At 42.8% G+C, this 17,579-nt stretch overlaps 1 protein-coding gene across 1 annotated transcript in view; it reads right to left on the reverse strand.

The window, feature by feature from the left end:
• Positions 1-17,579, reverse strand: part of ctr9 (CTR9 homolog, Paf1/RNA polymerase II complex component) — a 108,111-nt gene that overhangs the window by 37,369 nt on the left and 53,163 nt on the right. The window contains exons 12-15 of the mRNA XM_059976231.1: positions 14,293-14,476; positions 10,501-10,589; positions 7,902-8,087; positions 5,850-5,937 (exon numbers count right to left, since the gene is read on the reverse strand). Coding sequence (XP_059832214.1) covers positions 5,850-5,937; positions 7,902-8,087; positions 10,501-10,589; positions 14,293-14,476 — 547 coding nt within the window. The remainder of the gene's footprint in view (positions 1-5,849; positions 5,938-7,901; positions 8,088-10,500; positions 10,590-14,292; positions 14,477-17,579) is intronic.

Below are 17,579 nucleotides of genomic sequence, written 5' to 3' on the forward strand. Positions count from 1 at the left end.
CAAGCCAGTTCTCGATCCACAAAGCAATGTCCCTTTGGATCCCATGCCTCCTTACTTTCTCAATAAGCCTTGCATGGGGTACCTTATCAAATGTCTTGCTGAAATCCTTATACACTACATCTACTGCTCTTCCTTCATCAATATGTTTAGTAATGTCCTCAAAAAATTCAATCAGGCTCATAAGGCATGACCTGCCCTTGACAAAGCCGTGTTGACTACTCCTAATCATATTATACCTCTCCAAATGTTCATAAATCCTTCCTCTCAGGATCTTCTTCATCAACTTACCAATCACTGAGGTAAGACTCACTAGTCTATAATTTCCTAGTCTATCTCTACTCCCTTTCTTGAATAAAGGAACAACATTTGCAACCCTCTAATCCTCTGGAACCTCTCCAGTCCCTATTGATGATGCAAAGATCATCACCAGAAGCTTAGCAATCTCCTCCCTTGCCTCCTACAGTAGCCTGGGGTACATCTCATCCGGGCCTGATGACTTATCCAACTTGATGCTTTCCAAAAGCTCCAGCACATCCTCTTTCTTAATATTTACATGCTCAAGCTTCTCAATCTGCTTTAAGTTATCACTATCACCATCAAGAGCCTTTTCCATAGTGAATACTGAAGTAAAGTATTCATTAAGTACTTCTGCTATTTCCTCCAGTTCCATATACACTTTTCCACTGGTACATTTGATAGGTCCTATTCTTTCACATCTTATCCTCTTGCTCTTCACATACTTGTAGAATGCCTTTGGGTTTTCCTTAATCCTGTCCGCCAAGGCCTTCTCATGGCCCCTTCTGGCTCTCCTTCTTCTCCTTCCTGTAATCCTTATAATCTTCTAGATCTCTAATATTACCTAGCTCTTCTTTTCAAGAACAAAAGCTTTTCTTTCCTTCTTGACCAGATTTATTACAGCCTTTGTACACCACGGTTCCTGTACCCTACCATAACGTCCGTCTCATTGGAACGTACCTATACAGAACTCCACACAAATATCCCCTGAATATTTGCCACATTTCTTACATACTTTTCCCTGAGAACATCTGTTTCCAATTTAAGCCTCCAATTTCCTGCCTGATAGCCTCATAATTCCCTTTACTCCAATTAAACGCTTTTCTAATGTGTCTGTTCCAATCTCTCTCCAATGCTCTTGTAAAGGAGACAGAATTATGATCACTATCTCCAAAATGCTCTCCCACTGAGAGATCTGACGCCTGACCAGGTTCATTTCCCAATACCAAATCAAGTACTGCCTCTCCTCTTGTAGGCTTATCTACATACTGTGTCAAGAAACCTTCCTGAACACACCTAACAAACTCCAACCCATCTAAACCCTTTTCTCTAGAGAGATGTCAATCGATATTTGGGAAGTTAAAATCTCCCATCACGACAACTCTGTTATTATTACACCTTTCCAGGATCTGTTTCCCTATCTGCTCCTCGATATCCCTGTTGCTATTGGGTGGCCTATAAAAAACACCCAGTAAAGTTATTGACCCCCTTCCTGTTCCTCACCTCCATCCACAGAGACTCCGTAGAGAATCCCTTCATGGCATCCACCTTTTCTGCAGCCGCGACACTGTCTCTAATCAACAGTGCCACGCCCCCACCTCTTTTGCCTCCCTCCCTGTCCTTTCTGAAACTTCTAAAACCTGGCACTGGCATCCAATCCTGTCCCTAAGCCATCCAAATCTCCGTAATGGCCACCACATCATATCTCCATGTATTGATCCATGCTCTAAATTCATCCGCTTTGTTCACAACACTCTTTGCATTAAAATAGACACATCTCAAACCTTCAGTCTGAGCGCGTCCCTTCTCTATCACCTGCCTATCCTCCCTCTTGCACTGTCTACAAGCTTTCACTATTTGTGAGCCATCCTCTTCTTCTCCAGTCTCTTCAGTTCGGTTCCCACCCCACAACAATTCTAGTTTAAACTCTCCTCAGTAGCCTTAGCAAACCTCCCCGCCAAGATATTCTGGCGTTCCCCCGGGATTCAAGTGCAACCTGTCCTTTTTGTACAGATCACAACCGCCCCAAAAGAGGTCCCAACGATCCAGAAATCTGAATCCCTGTCCCCTACTCCAATCCCTCAGCCACACATTTATCCTCCACCTCACTCTATTCCTATACTCACTGTCGCGTGGCACAGGCAGTAATCCCGAGATTACTACCTTTGCGATCCTGCTTCTCAACATCCTTCCTAACTCCCTGTCGTCTTTTTTCAGGACCTCTTCCCTTTTTCCAGGACCTCTTCCCTTTTTCTACCTATGTCATTGGTACCAATATATACCACGACCTCTGGTGGTTCTCCCTCCCACTGCAGGATATCTTGGACACGATTTGAAACACCCCGGACCCTGGCAGGCAAACTACCATCCGAGTTTCTTTACTGCATCCAGAGAATTGCCTGTCTGACCCCCGAACCACTTGTCCGACTCCCTTTGCCCTGGTGTGATCACCTGCCTGTAACTCCTCTCTATAACCTCCTCACTCTTCCTGATGAGGCGAAGGTCGAGTTGCATCTCCAGTTCCCAAACTCAGTCCCTCAGGAGCTGCAGCTCGACACGCCTGGTGCATATATGGCCATCCAGGAGGCTGGGAGACACATCTGACACCGAGCACAGAAAACTGGCCTCACACACATACTTCCTTCCTCACCTTGTCCCGTTACCAGCTAAGCCCACTGAGCCTAAGCCCTACCACTCTGCTGCCTCTCACTCCGCTGCCCGCTGGATACGGCAGTCTTCTTTTTAAACCTTTCATGCTCAACTGGCTGATGTCATGCGCCTGCGCAGTCTTGCCCCTCTTTAACCCGAATAGTAAAACAACTCCCTTTGCTCCGAAAAATCAGCAGTTCACTCGCAGCCTCCTTGCTCCGATTGACATATCTGACATTATTATCTGAACGGTGGCCGATTAGGAAAAGGGTAGGTGCAATGAAACCTGGGTGTCATTATACACCAGTTATTTAAAGTGGGCATACAGGTACAGCAGGCAGCGAAAAAGGCAAATGGTATGTTGGCATTCATAGCAAAAGGATTCAAGTACAAGAGCAGGGGGGTTTTACTGCAGTTGCACAAGGCCTTGGTGAGACCGCACCTAGAGTACTGTGTGCAGTTTCGGTCCCCTAATCTGAGGAAAGACATTCTTGCCATAGAGGGAGTACAAAGAAGGTTCATCAGATTGATTCCTGGGATGGCAGGACTTTCATATGAAGAGAGACTGGATCGACTAGGCTTATACTCGCTGGAATTTAGAAGATTGAGGGGGGATCTTATTGAAACGTATAAAATTCTAAAGGGATTGGACAGGCTAGATGCAGGAAGATTGTTTCCGATATTGGGGAAGTCCAGAATGAGGGGTCACAGTTTAAGGATAAAGGGGAAGCCTCTTAGGACCGAGATGAGGAAAAACTTCTTCACACAGACTGGTGAATCTGTGGAATTCTCTGCCACAGGAAACAGTTGAGGCCGGTTCACTGGCCTATATTTAAGAGGAAGTTAGATATGGCCCTTGTGGCTAAAGGGATCAGGGGATATGGAGAGAAAGCAGGTACAGGGTTCTGAGTTGGATGATCAGCCATGATCATACTGAATGGTGGTGCAGGCTCGAAGGGCCGAATAGCCTACTCCTGCACCTATTTTCTATGTTTCTATTAGCTTCTCCCTCTCAAACTGTAGGATGAGTTCTATAATATTATGATCACTGTCTCTAAGGGTTCTTGATCTTAAACCTCTCAATCAAATCTGGGTTATTACATTACCCCCAATGCAGAATTGCCATTTCCCTAGTGAACTTCAACCACAAGCTGCTCTGAAAAACCATTTTGCAGACATCCTGAAAATTCCCCCTCTTGGAATCCAGCACCAACCTGATTTTCCCCAATCTCCCTGCATACTGAAATATCACACCACTATGGTAACATTGCCCCTTTTATAATCCTTTTCTATCCTCTGTTGTAACTTGTAACCCACATCCTGGCTACTGTTTGAGGGCTGTATATAATACCTACCTAAGACTTTTTACCCTTCAAATCCTATGTCATTTTTTGCAAGGAAAGAGGCACCCACCCCCCTCAGCCTACCTGCCTGTCCTTCTGATATAATGCGTATCCCTGGATGTTAAGCTCTCAACTATAATCTTCTTTCAGCCACGACTCATACCTACCAATTAACTGGTGCTCATTATAAGATAATCTACATTATTTCATATACTGTGAGCATTCAAGTATGCAACCTTATATGCAGTCCTATATTCATTACCCTTTTTGATTTTGACCCCATTACATTCTAACTCATCCCACTGACTGGAATTTTGCCCTCTCATCTGCCTGTCTTCCTCACAGTCTCACTACACAATACATAGTCTTCAATACCACTGCCCCATCCCCCTGTCAAATTAGTTTTAACTCTCCCCAGCAGTACTAGCGTAACTGCCCATAAGGATATTGAAGTATACAAACAAAATGCTGGAGGAACTCAGCAGGGTAGGCAGCATCTATGGAAAAAAGTAAACAGTCAATTTATTCAGGCTGAGACCCTTCATCAGGATTCCTAAATTACTTCTGTGTGCATTACTTTAATTTCCAGCACCTGTAGATTTTCTCATTTGCAAGGATATTAGTCCCCCTCGGGTTCAGGTGTAAGTTGCCTTTTTTGTACAAGTCATACCTTCCCCAGTAGAGATCTCTATGATCCAGAAATCTGAAATCCTACACCCTGCACTAGTTCCTTAACTGTACATTCATCTGCCAAGTCATTCTATTCTTGCTCTTGCTGGCACATGGCAGAAGCAGCAACCCAGCGATTACTACCCTGGAGGTCCTGCTTTTCAGCTTTTTGCTCAGCTCCCGATATTCCCTCTTCAGGAGCTCCTCCCTATGTCATAGGTACCAAACTGTACCACAATGTAGGGCTGTTCTGTTGTTGTGTTGTCCATGCAGAGATGCTCCTATAGTACTGTGCAAAGAACAAGTGCTGTCTGGTCCCAGAAACTTTGATGAATGCAGAGCTCTCAGCCATTTCCTGCTAATATGAATTGCATTGGCTGCAAACTGGCTTCTATGATGAGTCCAGTAGGAAAAAAGATTGAGGATTTTGTACATTCATTATCCATCAGATACCTTTTATTGAAAATAGTATGAACTAACTCATTTTTTTCTGCAAAGAAAACACATTTATTTAATTCCTATTTGATGACAATTTCCTAAATTTTACGGCATTCAAGTTCATTTATAATTCACCCCTGTATTCAACACAAAATACCACACTTTTTAAAAAATATATAGATATAGTACAGGATAGGCTGTTCTGGCCCACTAACCTACCTATTTAACCCTAGCCTAATCACAGGACAATTTACAATGATCAATTAATTATGGACTGTGGGAGGAAACCAGAGCACTCAGAGGGAACCCATGCAGTTCACGGGAAGAATGTACAAACTCCTTATGGACAGTGCCGGAATTGAACTCTGAGGTTTGGAACATATCGCGCTAACTGTAGTGCCCCTTACTGCAAATATTAATGAAACATTAAAAATGCTAGAAATTGACAGACTCCTCTTCCTGTTTCCTTTGCCACTCCCTCTCATTCAGTCACAAAAAGTCTTGAATTTCCAAATTCAACCTTAAAGGATCTAGAATAAGGAGAAACACTGCCTGCTTCCTTCTTGAAATAATGAATAGTACCAATAACCCATACCCACCACTTACTCTTGCCCACTCTGTACTACAATGGATCCCAGATTGGCCTCTACAGCCACCTTGGAGACCCACCAATAGACAACCCCTTAGGTGAACATCATACTCGACTCCCGTGATCGCAGGTAGAACAGTACCTACCTATGCCATTGGCAGCATACAGATTCTTGGGATCATTCCTGAGCACTTGCTTATAGATCGCCAATGCTCGATCTTGATGACGTTTCTCCTAACAAGTTACAAAATTGTAAAAACAAATTATGAACAAGCATTTTACTCCTAACCTTAAAGAATTTCAGCAGACTAGTCAAATATAAATTTGCTTTCATAAATCCAAGCTGGCTCCACTCAAATACTTTTGTTTCATACAACTTTTTATATTGTGAACAGTTTTGAGCCCTTTATCTGGTATTGGAAAGGATCTAGGAGGTTCATGAGAATAATTTGGGAATGAAAGGGTTAATGTATGAGCTGTATTTGATGACTCTGGGCCTGTACTTGCTGAGCTTAGAAGAAAGATGGGGGAATCTCATTGAAACCTTTCAGATATTGAAAGGCCAAGATAGAATGGATGTGGAGACAATGAGTCTAGCAGGGGAGTCTAGGTCCAGAGCGCACGGCCTCAAGATAGAGGGATGCTCATTTAGGATAGATGAGGAGGAACTTATTTTGCCAGGGGATGGTGAATCTGTGGAATTCATCACCACAGATGGCTGCAGACGTCAAGTCATTGGGTATATTTAAAGTAGAGGTTGATAGGTCTTGTTTAGTAAGATGTAGGGAGATGGAACTGCTTTTGTATATCTCCGTAGTTTTCCTGTAAATAAATTCCTCTATTTCTTTTCCACTAGCTGGCACCTATACAACAGTCCCAGGAGAGTAATTACACTGCTTCCTACTTCTAAACATATAAATTCTTATACCTTTATTTATCCTGGATCATCTCTCTCACAAGCAGTATAGCACTCTCCTTTATCACTCTGTTTTACTTCCTTTTTTTTCTTAAAACACTTTACATTTGAGAATATTTAGAACCCAACCCTACCCTTCCTTAATTTCAACAAGACAAAGGAGATGGAGATCTTGCAAAACTCACAACGGTGGCATAGTAATGGAAATTCCGAGAGGTTTCAAACTCCTGGGAGTGCCCCTCTCATGGTCCCAGAACACATCCCACAGAGTCAGAAAAGCTCACCAATACCTCTACTTTCTGAGGAGGCTGAAGAGAGCTGGACTATGCACATGAATACTTATGGCATTCTACAGACAACAGGTAGTCATAAGTGTCCAATGCATCACTGGCAACAGCCTACCTGTCATCAATGAAAGGTGCTGGAAGAGGATCAGAAATATCGTGAATGATCCCAACAAACCTGCTCATGGTCTGTCTGTCCCACTCTCATCAGGGTGGAGGCTATGTAACATCCACGCCAGGAGCACCAGGGTCAAAAACAGTTACTTTCCCCAAGCAGTAAGACCAATCAACATCGCCACCCATTGACCCAGCCCTTCAGTGCTTAGCGTCACTCTCAATCTATGTATATGCTATTTTGTGTATTTGTATTGTGTTTTTTATACTATTGCTTTCTTTATCTCATTGTTTATCTCATTTATCTCATTTTTTCCTGATTCTGATTAAGGGTCAGAACACCAATGCCCTTGAATGGAAAATCCTACAAAACTTATATCGCCCAGTCTATCATGCGTAAAGCCCTCCTCACCATTTACATGGAGTGCTGTCACAAGAAAGCAGCATCAATGATCATCCAGACTGTGCTCTCTTCTTGCTGCTGCCATTACGAAGGAAGTGCAGGAGCCTCAGAATCCACACCACTTGGTTCAGGAACAGTTATTACCCCTCAACCAAGAAGGAGATAACTTTACTCAATGTCACTTGTCCAAACACTGAACTGCTCCCATAACCTATGGATTCACTTTCAAGGACTCTTCATCTTGATATTTATTGCTTGCTTATTTATCTCTTCCTTTTTGTATTTGCAGTTTATTGTCTTTTGTACATTCCTTGTTTATCTGTCCTGTTGGGTGCGGCCTTACATTGATTCTATTATATTTCTTGCATTTACTGTGAATGCCCACAAGAAAACAAATCTCAAGGTTGTATATGGTGACATACATGTACTGTGATAATAAATTTACTTCCAACTTTGAAGATCTCTCTTTCTCTTTCCTTACCTTCTCTCTGTCTCTAGTTGGCTGATGCAAGGTCTGAAGCCAAACATTTCCCAAGGCCAGCATGGAGTAGGTGTCATTCTGAGTGGATGGCTGCTTTAAGATACGCTCAAATTTTTTCTGCCCTGGTCCCCATTCTTGTTTGGCCAAGTGGAGATTGCCAATCAGTGACCATGCATCTGGATGATCCTGAGAAAAATAAAAATTAGGGGTTAATCTTAACAAACTAACACTGAGAACTGCAACACCTTGGCTGGCATAGATGAGTTCAGTCAAAGGGCCCATTTTGATAATGAGAATTGTCTTTGACTGCATTTCTCTGAATAATTTATTTTCATCTGGGCCTGAACTTGCTGAAGTTTAGAAGAACGAGGGCGATATTTCATTGAAACCTATCGCATATTGAAAGGCCTAGATAGAGTGGATGTGGAGAGCATGTTTCCAATTAGGTGCAAGTCTAGGACTAGAAGGCACAGTCTCAGAAAAGAGGGATGCCCATTTAGAACAGAAATGAGGGGGAATTTCTTTAGGCAGAGGGTGGTGAATCTGTAGAATTCATCACCACAGATGGATGTAGAGGACAAATCATTAATTGTACTTAAAGTGGAAGTTGACAGGTCCTTGATTAGTCAGGGCATCAAAGGGTACAGGGAGTAAGCAGAAGAATGGGGCTGAGAGGGATAATAAATCAGCCATCAGGGAATGGCAAAGCAGACTTGATGGGCCAAATGGCATAAGAATCAGGTTTAATATCACTGGCAATATTGTGAAATTTGTTAACTTCATGGCAGCAGTACAATGCAATACATGATAAATACAGAAAAAAGACGGAATTACAGTAAGTATATATATTAAATAGTAAAATTAAGGTAAGTAGTGCAAAACATAAATTTTAAAAATAGTGAAATAGTGTTAATGGTTTCCATGCCCATTTAGAAATCAGATGCCAGAGGGGAAGAAGCTGTTCCTGAATCGCTGAGTGTGTGCCTTCAGGCTTCTGTATCTCCTACCTGATGGTAACAGTGAGAAAAGGGCATGCCCTGGGTGCTGGAGGTCCTTAATAATGGATGCTGCCTCTCTGAGACACTGCTCCCTAAAGATGTCCTGGGAATTTTGTAGGCTAGTGCCCAAGATGGAGCTGACTAGATTTACAACTTTCTGCAGCTTCTTTCGGTCCTGTGTAGTAGCCCCTCTGTACCAGACAGTGATGCAGCCTGTCAGAATGTTCTCCATGGTACAACTATATAAGTTTTTGACTGTATTTGTTGACATGCCAAATCTCATCAAACTCATAATAAAGTATAGCTGCTGTGTTGCCTCCTTTATAACTACATCGATATGTTGGAACCAGGTTAGATCCTCAAGAAATCTTAACACCAAGGAACTTGAAGCTGCTCACTCTCTCTACTTCTGATCTCCCTATGAGGATTCATATGTGCTCCTTCGCCTTACCCTTCCTGAAATCCACAATCAGCTCTTTCATTTTACTGATGTTGAGTGCCAGGTTGTTGCTGTGGCACCACTCCACTAGTTGGCATACCTCACTCCTGTATGCCCTCTTGTACTGGGTTTTTATGGGATAGGGTTGCAAGACTCATTCCCAACCCTCCTCCTTTCGCAGCTGGGCTTGGGAGCATCTATGGTGAAGTTTTCATGCAATATGTCAGTGATAGAAAAAATCTGATTTTGATTGAGAATGGTGACGGATGTAGCACAGCAGATATAGACCAATGACATTGTTGGCCCTCCTCCGTAGCTTTTTGGCTTCGTCTCCTAAACAGTCTCCAGTTTGACAACCAAGACCCCACAAACTCCTCAAACTCTGCTCTCTGGTCAATTCTGACCATTTGTAGCCATTCTTATAGACTCTATTGCCCTAAAAAAAACTAGAACTCTTCCCACAACTCCCTCCCCGCTCTCTGAAGAGGCTTGTTGCCCAAGCCTTTTGTCGCCTATTGTCACATCTTCTTAAGTATTTTGGCCAAACTCATGTGAAGAGCTACATAATGGCCTGAGTCCTCCATTAGTCCAGGGTCGACCATAGATGCTGCATCCTAGCTGTCTACATGATATTCAAGCCAGGAGAGCAATATGGAGAGCAAACTATTCCCCATGCAGAAGGTTCCCTCTCTCTATGCAGCTGATGAATCCAAAGGAATAGCTGCATCACAGGAGTTGCTAGTCAGTGTTCAACAAAGGACTGTCTTAGGGTCTCCAGCACCAGATTTTTCCTCAGGGTCTACTCCCGAAGACTTCCCCATGAGTGGGTACAGCCATTAAGCAACGGAGGTTTGATATTAGTTGTCCTTCTAGATGAGCTGCCAACCATGGCTGATTTGAAGGCCTTTACCCCTTCTCCTGTCAGTAGAAATTGTCTTGCCAGGCTTAGTAGCTAAGCCTCATGTAAAGGCCGGGAGCTGGACTTGGTTTTCTAAGGCTATTTGAAACATGAGATTGGGAGCATTTAATAGGTAGTGGGGGCTCAACCCCACTACCATCTCCGGCGATGACAACCTTAATGGCTACACACACGGAAATTTTAATAAATTTAGATTTACGTTGAGAGGTGCTTGCAAAATCTTCTATGCTCACTTGAACCAACCTGGTTAATTTGTAGAGCTTCTTTAAACCAGTCGGAGGCCTCATAAAAATTTCCCTTGTCTCTCGCCATGCAGCCTAAGCGCAAGTAACCTGTGAAGAAAGAAAAACAACATACTAATTCCCTTTCCAGAAATTGGGTGAATTGGCTGTTTTTCAATCATTATGTTTTACTGTCACAGCAAGCCTACTAGTGCAGAACCTTCTGAGATTCTTACCTGGCTTTTGTTAGAGAAGGAGCATGCAGTCACCACTGGTATTTTATTTCACTGTATTTATTTATTTAAAGACAGTGCGGAACAGGCCTTTCTGGCCCTTCAAGCTGCACCACCAAGCAAACCCCCCCCCTCCCCCAACTATTTCATCCGAGCCTAATCACAGGATAATTTAACCTACTAACTGGTACGTCTTTGGACTGTGGGAGGAAACCCATACACAAATGGGAAGAATGTACAAACTTTCTTACAAAACACAGGATTTGAACTCCAAAACCTTGAGCTGCAAAATCGTTATGCTAAATGCTCTGTTACTGTGGCATCTCACTGGGGTACTGTGAGGGATTTCTGAGAACCATGACATTGTTGGCTCTCCTCTGTAGCTTTTTGGCTTCCACTTCCAAACAGTCTCCAGTCTGACACAACCAAGACCCCACAGACTCTTCAAACTCTGCTCTCTGGGCAATCCTGACCAATTGTAGCCACTCCTTTAGCCTCCATTGCTCTAAAAACACACACACACACACACCCTGGAACTCTCCCCACAACTCCCTCCTGCTCTCTCTGAAAATGTGAAATTCATTGCCCAATCACAGTGAGCCCCAGGGAATTCAATGTTCTGTAGATAGTAGCTACCATATTTTAATTTAAATTTCTTAACAGTCATGTAAATCCCTGATCATTGTATTTTGTGTGTAAATAAAATTTTGTAAAAAATCTACAGAACAAGGAATGGAAGGATTATTTCATATGAAATCACAATTTACCACAGAGCCAAGACACAGTAACCTATCCTACAACATACTGCATCCTTTCAAGTTCAACTTCAAATTGAAGTTTATGGATATTCATTAGTATATATGCATACAACTAAATGAAACAATGTTCCTCTGGGACCAAGATGCAAATCATAGTACATATGTCACATACAATAAAACAGATAGTAAAGAAAATTCTGTAGATGTACAAGTTGACATGAAGTGCATATATGACATTTAGTTAAATATACAACATTATAATGCCACTGGCACAGTTATAAATAATGTAGAATGAGTGGTAGTAGGGTGTTCAGAAGTCTAGGAGAAGGAACTGTTACCCAGCCTAACAATCCTTGTTCTTATACCTGATGCCTGATGGTAGGAGGTTAAAGAAATTGTGAGACTAATTCCTTGAAAAATATTAAACAGAACTTAAAAAACTAAAAAGAGCTTTAAATATCAAAGGGAACTCAAATTAAAGCACTCAACAAAAGAAGCATCCACATTTTTGATGGAAATCAACAATTATTTCATGAATCCAAAGAATCTGGAGTAACACACACACAAATGCTGGAGGAACTCAACACATCAAGCATCATCCATGGAAATAAACAAACAGTTGACATCTCAAGACCCTTCATCAGGACTGCAGGGAAAGAGGAAAGAAGCCAAAATAAGAAGGTGGTGGTGGTGGTGGGGGGAGGGATGGTAGAAAAGGAGGACAGGTGATAGTTGAAGACAGGTGGTTGGGGCAGGGGGGAAGAGGTAAGAAGCCAGGAGGTGATAGCTGGAAAAGGTAATAGGTTGGAGAAGAAGGAATCTGATAGAAGGTGATAGTCAGGTGATGAGAAGAGGTAAGAGACCTCAATGGGGAACTGAAGAGGGAAAGGGAATGGGGAAAAATACAGGATTTCCAGCATCTGCATAATCTCTTTTGTTTATCCAAAAAAACTATATGTTCTGTAAATTCACTTCTGGCTGTCATAAAAGTATTCCTGAGCATAAGAATTTTAACCAAACATACCAATATGGATCATGTACAGATAGAAGAGATTTAGATTAACATGCCATTGTGTTTAGTGCAGTACAATGATCAGGGATTTACACGACTGTTGGCTGAAAGGCCTGTTCCTGTGCTGTACTGTTCTTGGTTCTAAACAAATAGGCCCTACTAACAAAGTTTTCACATCAGAGCTGGAGTAGGTAATTTATCTCTTCAAGCTTGCTTTGTTGTTCAATTCTTCTAACTGTTGCACAATGGTGAGTAATGCTGAAGCTTTACAAGTCATTGGTCAGATCACACTTGGAGTATTGGGAGCAGCTCTAAGAAAAGACATAATGGCTTGGAGAGTGTCTGGAGGTTTACAAAAATGATCCCGGGAATGGAAAGGTTAATATATGATGAGCACTTGATGGCTCTGGGTTTGTACCTGCTTAAGTTCAGAAGAATGACGGGGGTGGGCGGAGAGGGTTTCTCATTGAAACCTATTGAAAATTAAAAAGCCTATATAGAGTGGATGTGGAGAGGATGCTTGCTATAGAGGGTGAGGTTCAGACCAGACGGTGATGAATCTGCAGAATTCATTGCCATAGATGACTGTGGAGGCCAAGTCATTGAGTATATTTAAAGCAGATGATGGGCTCTTGATTAGTCAGGGCATCAAAGGTTACGAGGATAAGGTAGGAGAATGGGGTTCAGAGGGATAATCAGCCATGATGGAATGGTGGAGCAGACTCAATGGGCTGAGTGGCTGAATTCTGCTCTGATGGCCTAAACTGAGACAGAGAAAGGGGGTACAGAGTTATAATTCTCACACCAGCTTCTCTCTCTTACAAAAAGTATAACAGTTAAAAGATATGAGTTTCCTAAAGGAGTATCACTTCCCAACACTGTTGAATACAACTGCATACTTATCGACCAGGGCTAGAAGCCAGATACACCTTTACCTTTGACCAGCTCTGTAATCAACAGCATAACCATATCCACCCAACCAAAACAAAGAGGCCGGAGAACATACATTTGGGTAGCCTCCAACCTGATGGCATGGACATGTTTCTTCAATTTATTGAATTTTCCTCCCCACCTTCTCTTTTCTTCCATTTGCTATCAGTCTGGCTCCTTTCTCACCCCTTCTCTGCTCTGCACTTTCCCTTAATGCCCCTCCTCATGTCCACTATTCTCTCCTATTAGATATAGTGGGGCAGAATGGCAGCTAATGGTTAGTATAATGCTACTACAGCACCAGCGACCCAGGTTAAATTCTCACTGCTGTCTGCAAGGAGTTTGTATGTTCTCCCCGTGACCTCGTGGGTTCCCCCAGGTGCTCTGGATTCCTCTCACATTGCAAAGAAACAGGGGTTAGCGTGAGTAACTTGTGGGCATGCTATGTTGGCACACAAACCGAGACACCATGATAGTGTAGCAGTTAGCATGCTGCTATTACAGCTCAGGGTGTTGGAGTTTAGAGATCAATTCCAGTGGCCTCTGTAAGAAAGTCTGTATATTCCTTCCATATGTGCACAGGTCTCCTCCAGGTGCTCAGGTTTCCTCCCACAGTTCAAAGACATACCGGTTAGTATGTTAATTGGTCATTGTAAATTGTCCTGTGATTAGGTTAGGATTAAATCAGTGGGTTGCTGGGCAGCACGGTTCAGTGGGTCATCAGGGTCCGTGCAGCACCGTATCTCTATATAAAATAAGTAAAAAGAAATGCTGATGGTTAATTCCCCTCTATAGATGCTGCCTGACCTCAAGCACTTTGTGTGTGTTGCTCTGGATTCCAGCATCTGCACAATCATTTGAGTTTCTGAGAAAATACTTACAGTCTACGTAATTTGGATGCTCCCTTAAAACATTCTTGTAGAGTATTTCTGCTTCATGGTATTCACAGAGGGCCTCATGGAGCCTGGCCAGGTTGTAGGAGGTGGTGACTGAGATGGCATTGTAATAGTGCTCATCGTGCTCAGCTTCAGCCTTTGCTCGCTCCAGTGAAGCCAGGAAGTATTTCTGCCGAGAACAAACAAAACATTTTATTTGCAACAAAAAGCACTAGGCCAAATGGGTCAGGGGCGCCCCAAGCTGGCATCCAGAACACAACGTTTACAAAGATAATCACCAAAGATCTGGTTTTCTATCGTGGGAAGTCTAGGACCAGAGGGAACAGCCTCAGAATAGAGGGATGTCCATTTAGAACAGAGATAAGGAGCAATTTCTTTGGCCAGAGGGTGGTTAATCTGTGGAATCTTGGAAGGCATGAGAATGGATTTGAGAGGGATATCAGCCATGATGAAATGGCAGAGCAGATTCAATAGGCCAAATGGTCTAATTCTACTCCTGTGTTTTATGATCAAAATAAATTTATTACCAAAGTATGCAAATGTCACCATATACTACATTGATATTCATTTTTCTTGCAAGCATTTACAGGAAAACTAAAGAAATACAATGGAACATAGAACATCATAGCACATTATGGGCCATTTGACCCATGACTGCTGACGTGCTAACTGCTCCAAGATCAATCTAACAATAGAATCTATAGAACATCATTCACAAAGGCTGACAAACAACCAAGGTGTGAAAGAAGATAAACTGTGCAGAGGAACATAATACTGAGAACATAGGTTGTAAAGGGTCCTTGAAAGTTAGTCTGCAGATTTAGACTCAGTTCAGTATTCTGGTGAGTGAAGTTATCCACACCAGTTTAAAAGCCTGGTGGCTGAAGGGTAACAAGTGTTCCTGAACCTGGTGGTGTGGGACTACTTGAGGCTCCTGCACCTCCTGTCCAATGGTAGTAGAGAGAAGAAAGCGGAGCCTGGATGGTGAGGGTCCACGATGATGGAAGCTGCTTTCCTATGGCGGTGCTCCATGTAACTCCGCTCAATGGTGGGGAGGGCTTTGCCTCAGATGGACTGGGCTGAATCCATCACTTTCTGTAGACTTTTCGGTTCCTGGGCATTGGTGTTTCCGTACCAGGCCACATGCAACCAGTTAGAATATTCTCCACCGTGCATTTATATAACTTCGTTAGCTTTCCAACTTTGTCAAAGTTATCAAAGAGTGAAATAAAGCAGAAAAGGATAGAACATAGAACACAGAACAGTACAGCACAGTAACAGGCCCTTCATCCCACAATGCTGTGCCAAACCAATTAAATTAGTAACCATGGGCAACCTCTAATCCCCTCTGCCAATACAATGTCCATATCCTTCCACTTTCCTCATATCCATGCGCCTATCTAAACATCTCTTAAAAGTCCCTAATGTATCTGCCTCCACCACCCCAAGCAGCATGCTCCATGTACCCACTACTCTCTGTGTAAAAATCTTGCTCCTCACATCTCCTTTGAACTTGTCTCTCTCACCTTAAATGTATGCCCTCTGGTATTAGATATTTCAACCCTGGGAAAAAGATACTATCTCCTCTATCTATGCCTCTCATAATCTTATAAACCTCTATCAGATCTCCCATCACCCTCCGCCACTCTAGAGAAAACAACTCAAGTTTGACCAATCTCTTATTATAGCATATCCCCTCTCCTGGTAAACCTCTTCTCAACCCTCTCCAAAGCCAAGATATCCTTCCTACAATGGGGCGAAATTGACAGAACATAATGAGTGTGGTCAGGGAGATTATGTTGAATCTTTATTTCCTCTGGTTGGGCCACAACCAGAATACTGCATCTAACTCTGGTCACCACACTTTAGGAAGGACATGATGATCCAAGACTGAACTTTGAGGTTAAATTTGTTTAATTTGTTTTCATTTAAGCAAAGGAAGTTGAGGAGAGATTGACTGATTATAATATACACAACCATGTGTTCCCTGATAGAGGCTGCACAAGGATAAGTGCCTGAAGTTTAAAGTGATCAGTGTAAGATGCAAAAGACATGAGAAAATCTTAAACACAAGCAATTCTGCAGATGGTGGAAATCCAGAGCAACCCACACAAAATGCCAGAGGAACTGAATAAATAGTCAGCATTCCGGCCAAGACCCTTCTTCAAGACTGGAAAGGAAGGGGGAAAATGTCATGGAAGAAAGGGAAAGAGGAAGGGCACCAGAGGAAGGTGGTGGACAAGTGAGGAGAAGAGAGGAAGATGGGGACCAGAATGGGGAACCGAAGAAGATGAGGGGGGGAGGGGGGGGGGGAGAATTACCAGAATTTGGAGAAATTGATGTTCATGCTATCAGGTAGGAGGCTACCTAGACGGAATATGAGGGGTTGCTCCTCCAACATTTTTGCCGATAGGGTGAAGGTGCCCAACAAAGAAGTCCTCTGATCTACACTGGGTCTCACCGATTTAGAAAAGACCATATTAGGACCTCTAGGTACAGTAGACAACCCCTACAGATTCGCAGGTGAAGTGTTGCCTCACCTGGAAGGACTGTTTGGGAATCTGAATGGAGGTGAGGGAGATCAGTGAGGTAGGAAGAATGGATAATCACAAAAAGAGTGATTTTTGCGAAAAGAGTGGGGTGTGAGTGTGTGGGGAGGAAGTAAAGGTGTTTGGTGATAGGGTCCCATCTGGAACAGGGCTTCCGAATGTGATGGAAACAAAATCATTCAGGGTTTTCTAGGGGAGTTTTACTGATACAGATAATTGACGTGATTATACAGAAAGAGTGGTTAGTAGGATTAGATTCATTTATTTATCACATGTACATTGAAACAGAGTGAAATGCATCATTTGAGTTAATAACCAACGCAACCCAAGGATGTGCTGGGTTCAGTTCGTAATTGGCGTCACACATTCCAGTGCCAACATAGCATGAACACAAATGCTTAAGTATGCAACAACACACACAAAATGCTGGTGGAACACAGCAGGCCAGGCAGCATCTATAGGGAGAAGCTCTGTCGATGTTTCAGGCTGAGACCCTTCATGAGCCCTGACGAAGGGTCTCGGCCCGAAACATCGACAGAGCTTCTCCCTGTAGATGCTGCCTGGCCTGCTGTGTTCCACCAGCATTTTGTGTGTGTTGTTGTTTGAATTTCCAGCATCTGCAGATTTCCTCATGTTTGCTGCTTAAGTATGCAGTGGGTTGTAATTCAATTAATTTTGCTTATTCAATTATTATTTTTCTAATGACTACCCAGAAAGGTATAT

This window comes from Hypanus sabinus, chromosome 7 (assembly GCF_030144855.1).
Source record: "Hypanus sabinus isolate sHypSab1 chromosome 7, sHypSab1.hap1, whole genome shotgun sequence".
In the NCBI taxonomy this organism is placed as follows: domain Eukaryota; kingdom Metazoa; phylum Chordata; class Chondrichthyes; order Myliobatiformes; family Dasyatidae; genus Hypanus; species Hypanus sabinus.